The sequence below is a fragment of the Heptranchias perlo genome, chromosome 13 (assembly GCF_035084215.1).
Source record: "Heptranchias perlo isolate sHepPer1 chromosome 13, sHepPer1.hap1, whole genome shotgun sequence".
NCBI classification, from domain to species: Eukaryota; Metazoa; Chordata; class Chondrichthyes; order Hexanchiformes; family Hexanchidae; genus Heptranchias; species Heptranchias perlo.
Window position 1 is genome coordinate 67,303,977 of NC_090337.1, and position 11,493 is coordinate 67,315,469.

Here is an 11,493-nt window from a genome sequence, read left to right on the forward strand (position 1 = left end):
GCAGACACTTACTGCCGATGTGGTTACTCGGGATCTCACTGCTCTCCACAAACTCCCACATGTTGTTGTTATGGCACACCACCTGCCCTGCTATCTCTATCTAACCTTGTTTTATTTAATTCTAAAGGGGGTGCAGGAACAGACAGACATAGGGGTATATGTGCACAAATCTTTGAAGGTGGCAGGACAGATTGAGAAGGCTGTTAAAAAAGCATATGGGATGCTGGGTTTTATTAATCGAGGCAAAAAGTGCAAAAACAAAGAAGTTTTGCTAAAACTTTATAAATCACTGGTCGAGGCTTCAGCTGGAGTATTATGTCCCGCAGGGGTCGGCACTAGGACCACTGCTTTTTTATGATATATATTGATTACTTGGATTTAGGTGTACAGGGCACAATTTCAAAATTTGCAGATGACACAAAACTTGGAAGTGTAGTGAACAGGGAGGAGAATAGTGAAAGACTTCAAGAGGAAATAAACATGCTGGTGGAATGGGCAGACACATGGCAGATGAAATTAAATGCAGAAAAGTGCAAAGTGATACATTTTGGCAGGAAGAATGAGGAGAGGCAATATAAACTAAATGGTTCAATTCTAAAGGGGATGCAGGCGCAGAGAGATCTGGGGGTATATGTGCACAAATCTTTTAAGGTGGCAGGGCTTTGTAAATAGAGGCATAGAGTACAAAAGCAAGGAAGTTATGATGAACCTTTATAAAACACTGGTTTGGCCACAACTGGAGTATTGTGTCCAAGTCTGGGCACCGCACTTTAGGAAGGATGTGAAGACCTTAGAAAGGGTGCAGAAAAGATTTACTAGAATGGTTCCAGGGTTGAGGGACTTCAGTTACATGATAGACTGGAGAAGCTGGGGTTGTTCTCCTTAGAGCAGAGAAGGTTGAGAGGAGATTTGAAAGAAGTGTTCAAAATCATGACAGGTTCAGATAAAGTAAATAAAGAGAAACTGTTCCCATTGGCAGAAGGGTCGAGAACCAGAGGTCACAGATTTAAGGTGATTGGCAAAAGAACCAAAGACGATGTGAGGAAAGTCTTTTTTACGCAGTGAGTAGTTGTGATGTGGAATGCGCTGCCTGAAAGGATGGTGGAAGCAGATTCATTCATGGCTTTCAAAAAGGAATTGGATAAATACTTGAAGGGAAAAAATTTGCAGGGCTACGGGGAAAGAGTGGGGGAATGGGGCTAACTGGATTGCTCTTACAAAGAGCCGGCACGGGCTCGATGGGCCGAATGGCCTCCTTCTGTGCTGTAATGTTTCTGTGATTCTATTCTATGATTGTGTTTCTGTCATGTCATGTCATATCATATCAGTTGGAGACAATGGGGATTGCTAGTGACATTTACACATACACAATTGCAATGGTTTCATTCATTGGAACACAGCAGGGTGTGGTTTAGCTGAGCAGACAATGGGTTGGATTTTGCTGTGAAGGTAATGGCGAGGCTAACAGTACTCACCATTATTGATGAGCACTCGCCATGTCCAATTTGCACACGTGCAAATCGAACGTGAAAATTCGGAAGTTGCAGTCTGAGATGTGCTGGCCCTCCGTAAGCTGAGTGAAAACGGCATCTCTCTGTTCAAATATATCGAACGGCGTGAAGCTCCTGTACTGATATCGTAGATACGGACTAAACTCGCCACAAAAAGTTAGGGCTTGTCCATTCCAGTCTAAGTACACTTTTAATGTCGTGGTAAGTCTTAATTATTGCCAAACAACCTCTCTGGCACTGAAAATTAACTTTTACAAGTGTGGAGTCTCATTCCTTCAGCTTTTAATTATTGTTGAAGATTTTTTAAAAATTAATTTTTTAAAAACTTTTTCGTTGTCTCTTTTATCTCTCTCTTTCTCTTAACTCAATCTTTCTTTCCCTCTCTTTATTTTGCTTTCTGTACCTGATTTGACATTGAATTTACTATTCCAACTTGCACTTCCTGGTTCAGACTCTGTGCTGCTCATTAACAATTCTTCAATCTGATTGGTTAAGGAGATACACAGCTGCTTGCTCTGTTTGACTGACAGTAACTTGCTGTGCAAAACCCCGGAGTCAGTTTATGGGCAAGGTGCACGTCTAATCAATAACTGGCGCCATTCGTTCACCGCTCACAGCAAAATCTGGCCCAATGTGGTTGATGGGAACCATTCCCAGGAAGGCGGTGGCAGGTTTGATTGGCAACTCAACTAATCAATCTTCGACACAGAACTGAGGGAGAGTCAGAATTCAAGTCTTTTCCTCGTCAATTAAACAGGGAACCAAACAGTCTGCAGAAGTTTAGAATTGAAGTCAGTCCAGGAAGTAGAGAAGGATATCTGGCTATGGTTAGAGCCAGTCAGTTCAGTGAATACTGATTGGGGGGTAACAGACCATTTGGCTCCCAGTTGTGGCTGCAGGAAAGGTTGTCTATACTGTAATAGAATTCCCTTTAGCTACCACTTGTCCTATCTCTACTCTAGTATTTTCCATCTAGGTAACCACTCCTGCCACAGCACCATGATTTTGCCAGTGATTTTCCTTGCTTAAGTTTCCTTTGTCATCTGCACTATCGATATCCATCACTGTATAATCTATCAAATCATTGGAGACAGCTTGGGAGTTTCCTCCACTGCCTCTGTCAAAGGCCTTCTCTTTCCTCTGGTTTATCTCTCTGCCTCACTATTCCTCCCTGGCGACAGGCTGACCATCCCCTGCAGTGTGCTCTCTAAGACCCCCTCCTCTTCCCATGTAGTACAGAGTGTCTCCAACTGTTTCTCAAGCTCGGCAGCTTTTTGACCTTCAAATTCATCTGAAGACACTCCTTAAGCCTGTGGTTATTCTGGACACACTGTAGTTTCCAGATACTCCCACATCGTGCAAATTCTGCACAGGTTTCTACTGTCCTGCCAGAATAAATGAAGGACTTGGAAATTCAAGTAATTGAGAGTAGTTTCAAACCAACTAAATTCATTGCTCACCTCCACCACTCTAAACTTAATCCATTCAAAACAACATAGTTGGTGTAAACAGCCAGCTATTCAAATACAGGTGGCACTTTCAAACGAGTCAATAGTGAAAACTGACACCCAGTCACCAGTACTTTCACACCTGGCTTATCAATCAAACCAGTCCAGTCACAACTTACAAAAAAAAGTCAAAAATTATAATTTACTGCTTACCCACTCACTCCAATTCAGGCCAAACTCACTTTACTCAATTGCGTTCTCAATCTGCTGGTCACGTGCGATTTAAGTGCAGTATGCAAATGTTAAAATGTTAGCCATTGTTCCAGTTTTATTTAAATCATGTGCTAAGGAGCATTGGTTATCAACACTAACGAACATAGACCAGAACCATTGCTAGTTTGAATTGTGCTCTTTTAATTATATGGAGACAACTACTATAGGCTGGAGACCAATTCAAGAAGAATTAGACCAACTTTTTGCCATCGTCCCCTCCAAGAAATCCCCAACAGTCATGTGTCTTTTTTGAACCTTATTAAAATATTAGTTCTTGATTTTCTGGCTCCAGCCATGTATGGAAGTTTCTTGCTGGCAGTTTGTGTGCAAGGAAAAAATATTTTGTTGTCCTTTCATCAAAAGAGCAGGATTCCTAAACCTGAAATGATACAAATTGGAAAATCCCAAATATTTACACGCTTGATTTGTCTTGTGTTCAAATGCTCTTATTGTTTAAGGTCCATTTTGGGTTTCCATTCAGCATTCAGATGGGTTGTCTGAGAGTCTGTCAGGGTAATAAAATGTTCACCTACAATTTTTCCTTCACAATAACTGTGTTTATTGAGTGTTTCAATGCTGAATTCATTCTGTCTGATGGTTGTCTATGGTATAGACTCCACTAGGCAAAATTAATAACTTGATTACATCTGAGCGTACTTGCTGTAAGCTGTGTCTTTTATCTACCTTGGTGGAGGATCCAATAATCGAGAGCAGAACAAGCTATTTAGTATGTGGCATGTGCTCATCTAGTGACTAAATCTTGTGGTATCTAACATTGCTGCCTTTTAGGGGCAGAACAAAATACATATTTACATACTGCACAAAGTAATATTTCAGCATGAGCCATGGAACACAGCAGGGATGTGGTCAATAATTCTCATTTGGTTAGACTTGGGTCTGAAGCCTGAGGTTGGTTGCTTTTTTTAAACTAAAGCTTCACTTGATATGTGCTGTGGCATGGATGGTAGGGCATAGGCTTTTGTGACATCTCATCCATGTTCCCATCAAATTCAAGTTGAAGGCTTGGCCGGATGCTGTAGGGAAAGTGGCAACAGTCTTTTTCCATTGAAAGGCCAAGCAAGATGGAGGCCGAACTAACCCTGTTCATCCCATCCGCATGCCCGACCTCGCAGCCAGTTACAAAGTGTTCTCGGTCGTTGGTCCTCAACCAATGAGCATTGTGGCGGGGGGAGCTTTTGGAGGGAGGGGTTATTTTAATCTCAAATTACAAATGATGAGTCTTCCCTCTGTTATAATACAGGTAAATCCTAGCACGGAAAAGTATTGGATCCATGTGCTCTCCGATGCCTGTCGGATAGCGCTCCTGTGGAAGTACGGAGGCATCTATCTGGACACGGACATCATATCGCTGAAGACCTTGGAGTTCAAAAATTTTATCTGTTCACAATCAGAAAATTATGCCAATAGTGCAGCTTTGGGATTTAACCGCAGTCATTCCTTTACACATAGCTGCATAACTGATTATGTTGAAAATTACAACGGAGACAATTGGGGCCAGCAGGGCCCTGACCTGATAAGTCGAATGTTCAGGAAATGGTGTAACACAGTTAATCTCGATGATTACCTTGATGCAGAATGCAATGGGATTCATTATTTGCCCCAAAAATGGTTCTACCCAGTTCCATATTCTGATTGGAAATTGTACTTTGTAGAAAATACATGGAAAGAGAATGATGCTTCTGGTATCGAACGAGAATTCTCTCAGACTCGTGGGGTTCATATCTGGAATTTTTTAAGTGGTGGTCATGGAAATCAAATCAAAGAAAGTCGATCATTAATGGAATATTTCTTTAGCAAATACTGCCCAAGCACATATAAAATTCTCCAAGATAATTGATTTGAATGTTGATTTGCGTATTTGCATTGATTATTACTTGCTACAAAACCACTGCTAACCAAACGAATCCTGATGATTTATACTGTCAGGTCCAACTCGCTCTCTTTATTTCTTCACCTGCATCTTTCTGTTTTCTGTGCAGCTGCTGTGTAATAGTAAGAAAATGAAAAATCGGTGTCTTGCCTCTCTTTTTACCCCCCCCCCCCCCCCACCTGTGGCTGCACTCACTAAGATTGGCTGGCATCACATAAACATTGGGAGTTTTCTGATTTGTGTGGGACACTTGTCCCTGCCTGAGGTCCATGTCTCCATTACAGTCTACGCATCTTAATTCAAAATTGCTCAATTCAAATTATCTGATAATTCAAATTTTTTAGCACCAATTTGCTGTATTATTGACATTGCCTAATTCAAATGATTGGATAATTATTTTTTTCCAGTGTAAAAAATGACTTTGAATTATCAGGAGTGGACTGTGTACAGAAAGGCAGCGAGATTAACACTGGGAGCCGCTCCTGATCCACACAATCTTCACAATCTTTGCACTCCATTCGTAAGAACCACTCGTTCTGGATTATGGCATGACTACTGCAAACTGTCTCCGTTGTCCTATTTTTTAATCAGTAACTTACCAATGGTATTATTCAGTCCCTTGGTCAAGTGATCTTTTATGGACTATTACCAAAGCCTCATAGAATGATTGTTGCTTACTGATGAGTGGTTTATCTCTTCTGTTGCACCCTTTGCTATTGGGAAGGTCATTTATGCAGATAAGGTAACTTTTTTTACATGAATACAGTCCACAATATTCCTAAATCTCTGGGATAATTAGTTATGACTTTGGCATTATCGGTTGATTGAATCACTGCCTCTCGCCTGTACTGAGATTGTACTCGATACACACTGGATGCAAATTTTCATTTTTATTTTTGATAAAGTTTGATTTCGACTAGATTTTATATATTACAGGTTTCAGTTTAAGGTCTTCAATTATTTTCATTGTGAAATAAGGGAAAACATTGCACTTCTATTGCCTAATGATTAATTGGATAATCTTTGGAATGTGGCGATTTATGCAATTAAGTGGGCTGATGATTTAGCATCCTTAATTGAACTGAATGGGGCTGTCCCTTTGTGAAATCATGCTTGTCGTTCAGCTGTGGTTGCAATTGGAAGAGAAAGATGCCACGAGCTGAGTGGAATCCACCCACCTATTATAAAACAACTTTAGTCCCTATTTCAGTTGCACTGCAGCTAGCGATCTCAAACCAATATCCGTAGGTTGAGACGCACAGCTACTGATCGGAGACACCTTGCCAACTATCTGCATCACTGAGATCCTCTGAGAGGGAGCCCTGAGCATGCATGCTTGAACTTGTGTTTAGAATGTCACTCCGAATGACCTTTACTGTTATAAGAGCACAGGTGGGACCAGTTCCTTGCTATTAATATCGAAATGTAAGTTTGTAAAGTGCCCTGACACACAAGGTGCTTCTGGAGTGCATTTTTTGCTGGAGTTGTACTGCACCTACTGCAACTTACCAATGTGAGACCCATGGATGGGATTTTGCACCTTCTAGCTTGGGGGTCAGATTAGATCTGTCTCCTGAGGTGCATTCCCACTCCTTCATCAGTTTGGAGTGGTTTGGGGTATGTGTTGATCATAGAATTATAGAAAGGTTACAGCACAGAAGGAGGCCAGTCAGCCCATCGAGTCCGTGCCTGCACTCTGCAGTGCAATCCAGTTAGTCCCACTCCCCCAACCTATCCCCATAGCCCCGCAAATTTTTTCCTTCCAATTCCCTTTTGAAGGCCATGATTGAATCTGCCTCCACCACCCCCTCGGGCAGTGCATTCCAGATCATAACCATTCGCTGTGTAAAAAAGTTTTTCCTCGTGTTAACTTTTGGTTTTTTTGCCAATCACCTTAAATCTATGTCCTCTGGTCCTTAACCCTTCTGCTAATGGGAACAGTTTCTCTCTATCTAAACTGTCTGGACCCTTCATGATTTTGAATACCTCTATCAAATCTTCTCACAACCGTCTCTGTTCCAAGGAGAACAACCCCAGCTTCTCCAGTCTATCCACGTAACTAAAGTACCTCATCCCTGGAATCGTTCTAGTAAATCTTTTTTGCAACATCTTTAAGGCCTTGACATCTTTCCTAAAGTGCGGTGCCCAGAACTGGACACAATACTCCAGTTGAGGCCGAACCAGTGTTTTATAATGGTTCATCATAACTTCCTTGCTTTTGTACTCTATGCCTCTATTTATAAAGCCCAGAATCCCGTATGCTTTTTTTTAACCGCTTTCTCAACCTGCTCTGCCACCTTCAACGATTTGTGCACGTATACCCCCAGGTCTCTCTGTTCCTGTATTCCTTTTAGACTTGTGCCCTCTAGTTTATATTGCCTCTCCTCATTCTTCCTACCGAAATGTATGACTTTGCATTTTTCTACGTTAAATTTCATCTGCCACGTGTCCGCCCATTCCACCAGCCTGTCTATATCCTCTTGAAGTCTATCACTATCCTCCTCACTGTTCACTACCCTTCCAAATTTTGTGTCATCTGCAAATTTTGAAATTGTGCCCTGTACACCCAAGTCCAAGTCATTAATATATATCAAGAAAAGCAGTGGTCCCAGCACTGAACCTTGGGGAACATCACTGTACACCTCCCTCCAGTCCGAAAAACAACCGTTCACCACTACTCTGTTTCCTGTCCCTTAGCCAATTCTGTATCCATGTTGCTACTGCCCCCTTTATTCCATGGGCCGCAATCTTGATGATAAGCCTACCATGCGGCACTTTATCAAATGCCTTTTGAAAGTCCATATACACCACATCAACTGCATTGCCCTCATCTCCCCCTCTGTTACCTCATCAAAAAACTCCATCGGGTTAGTTAAACACGATTTGCCTTTAACAAATCCATGCTGGCTTTCCCTAATCACTCCACCCTCGTCGAAGTGACTGTTAATTCTGTCCCGGATTATCGTTTCTAAATGTTTCCCCACCACCGAGGTTAAACTGACTGGCCTGTAGTTACTGGGTTTATCCTTACACCCTTTTTTGAACAAGGGTATAACATTTGCAATTCTTCAGTACTCTGGCACTACCCCCCGTATCTATTTGGAAGATTATGGCCAGTATCTCCGCAATTTCAACCCTTATTTCCCTCAGCAACCTAGGATGCATCCCATCTGGACTGGGTGACTTATCTGAGGACTTATCTGATATAATGGGGGCAATGTTACTACATCCTAAAATCTCAGGGTCCTGCTGTATGTTCCTAATAGAAAATGGTTGGTTTTACACCATTTGGTCCAATTGTATTAAATGAATGTGAAAGAATCCAGGCTAGAATAGAATGTGGGCAGTAGCTACTTTCCATAGCTTATCTCTGTACTGGAGATAGCAGCCCTGCACTTGGGGCAGTGCTGCCTGCTCATGAGGTGGGCTAACCTACTATCATTTTGTAGTGATGTAATTTAAATTGTTGTGATTTTGGTAGGGCAGGATCATATACAGATATCCCACATGCTGATATAATTTGATTCTTGGTTTTTCTTTGAGCTGTGGTTTTGTGTTTTTTTCCCCTTGTGAGCTCATGTCTGTAACCAAACACTTCAGTCAGAGACCCACAGTCGGTCATAGTTCTCTTTCTGTTTCTTTTGTGCAACACTAACTTTGTTTTGTTGGCAGTGGCTAGAATTGAGTTGAGGTCATTTTCACTTTTATCAGCGGGTGAAAAAACAGGCGATGGGGACCTGGCGACCCTCCCAATTGGGAGAGGTGTCGGGCAGATGAAGATGAAGGGTGACTACCGCAGCCCGCACTACACCTCTCCCAATTAGAAGGGTCGTCAGGTCCCCATTATCAGGCCCGCTGATAAAAGTGAAAATCACCCCAACTCAATTCTAGCCACTGCTAACAAAACAAAGTTAATGTTGACTCCCTTGATTTGGTGTGGTGATCTCCTCATATCTTCTGAAGGTCTTGACTCTCTTGATGGGATGTGGTGTCACATGTCGTGGTCACCTTCTAGTGCCTTAGTGGCTATTCTTCATGCACGTGCCTTGAAGATGAGTGTTGGCAGGCTACTCAACTGTAGAGGACATCGTAGCCAAGCCTGATCGAGCCCTCACCTGATATCCTTACATGTCCAGCAGGGGTTACGAGAGGGTGATCGAGAGCAGAAACCCTGATTCATTCTCCTCTTTACCTCCAAGAATGTAGCGGCCAATTGGACTGCCTTTACTGCTGGCTCGGTTGAGATCAACTAACTCTGCACGGCCCAGGAATTGAACTTTGACCGCCTTGGGGTGAATAAGACTGAGACTTTTACCTCAAAGCCGTGGGGAGAAAAATCTTAAGTTTAACCAGTGCCTCTCACCCTGGGTATAATATGGGGTGTTGTATACATGTCATTTTATTTTTAAAAAAATGCACCAATTTATTAGGTGACCATTTTTTAACCTGCTGGAGATTAAACTCTTGTCACCTGTCCTCTTCTGATGAGCATGCCCTTATGCAATAATTGAGAGATGTGTGGGTGTCATGATGCCAGGGACAGTCGCAGGGGGCAGTCATTGTAGTGCCCACTTTTCAGATGGAAATAAGACGGAGTGAAACTGATTTCAGTGAAAATCTGATGTTGAGATTCAGGCTGCACTCTGACATTGTTTGAACTGCTCAATGAGATTATTTTCATTCCGACTCGCCACACTCTTTATATTTTCTGCCTTTTTGTTTGCCGACATAGTTACTGTGCTTCAGTATAAGTCTTTCTGTGTGAAGTGCTGCGAAATGTTTGAGAAATGCCACGAATCACTACATAAAAACAACTGATTGCTTTTCATGCCTTTTCCCATCGTGGTGTTAATGTTGGGAGCTGTGCGAGGCGACCAGGGCTGAACTGTGCTGCAAACTGACATTCTTTCCATGGGGACAGCACCGAGCCAGGCCGCCCTCCCTCAGTGAGGTGACCGAGGTTCTGACCAGAGCGTGTGGGAATTTCCAGATTTAGCAACACCTTTAACATCAACTTCTCTTTGATGCACTGATCTTTCATCTTCGTGATTCCACAAGTACGGGTAGACAAATTTGAAATCAGGAAATTGTGTATATTTTTTGCCTTTATATATTAGTGTATAAATGTCGACAGCTTGTGACTAATGATTCATGACGTTCCCCTCTTTCCATTGAAGTCCTTCCTTTTTTTTTTGGAACTGGCCTTCCTGTCTCTACTAATCCAGAGCCCCAGCAATGGCCTCCTCCCAGACCCCAGCCAGCTTCACTCATCACCAAGTTCCAGGTACGAGGGGCTCAGTATTGAGCAAAGGCCATTGTTTGGCATCTGGTGCCATTTTCCCCTGTGCCCAGAGCCATTTAATAGTTCCTAGCTGTGACTTCAATAAATCCTATTCTTACTGTGATTATTGTAATAAAGGAATTTAACATTTTGTGCGGAATTAAAATTGGTTTAATTGTTACTATTGAACTGAAGTTTTCTTTCTCACCGCCGCGCCCCAGTGCTGGCTCATCTCACCGCCGCGCCCCAGTGCTGGCCCATCTCACCGCCGCGCCCCAGTGCTGGCCCATCTCACCGCCGCGCCCCAGTGCTGGCCCATCTCACCGCCGCGCCCCAGTGCTGGCTCATCTCACCGCCGCGCCCCAGTGCTGGCCCATCTCACCGCCGCGCCCCAGTGCTGGCCCATCTCACCGCCGCGCCCCAGTGCTGGCCCATCTCACCGCCGCGCCCCAGTGCTGGCCCATCTCACCGCCGCGCCCCAGTGCTGGCTCATCTCACCGCCGCGCCCCAGTGCTGGCCCATCTCACCGCCGCGCCCCAGTGCAGGCCCATCTCACCGCCGCGCCCCAGTGCTGGCCCATCTCACCGCCGCGCCCCAGTGCTGGCCCTTCTCACCGCCGCGCCCCAGTGCAGGCCCATCTCACCGCCGCGCCCCAGTGCTGGCCCTTCTCACCGCCGCGCCCCAGTGCTGGCCCTTCTCACCGCCGCGCCCCAGTGCTGGCCCATCTCACCGCCGCGCCCCAGTGCTGGCCCATCTCACCGCCGCGCCCCAGTGCTGGCCCATCTCACCGCCGCGCCCCAGTGCTGGCCCATCTCACCGCCGCGCCCCAGTGCTGGCCCATCTCACCGCCGCGCCCCAGTGCTGGCCCATCTCACCGCCGCGCCCCAGTGCTGGCCCATCTCACCGCCGCGCCCCAGTGCTGGCCCATCTCACCGCCGCGCCCCAGTGCTGGCCCTTCTCACCGCCGCGCCCCAGTGCTGGCCCTTCTCACCGCCGCGCCCCAGTGCTGGCCCATCTCACCGCCGCGCCCCAGTGCTGGCCCATCTCACCGCCGCGCCCCAGTGCTGGCCCATCTCACCGCCGCGCCCC

The 11,493-nt window shown here is 44.8% G+C and overlaps 1 protein-coding gene across 3 annotated transcripts in view; it reads left to right on the forward strand.

Annotated features, from left to right (window-relative positions):
- LOC137331690 (lactosylceramide 4-alpha-galactosyltransferase-like) overlaps positions 1 to 10,585 on the forward strand; it is a 73,155-nt gene extending 62,570 nt beyond the window's left edge. For all 3 annotated transcript variants that reach the window (XM_067995655.1, XM_067995654.1, XM_067995652.1), the window contains one exon: positions 4,494 to 10,585. In XM_067995655.1, coding sequence (XP_067851756.1) covers positions 4,494 to 5,090 — 597 coding nt within the window. In that variant the 3' untranslated portion in view covers positions 5,091 to 10,585. The remainder of the gene's footprint in view (positions 1 to 4,493) is intronic.
- Positions 10,586 to 11,493: the final 908 nt, after the last annotated feature.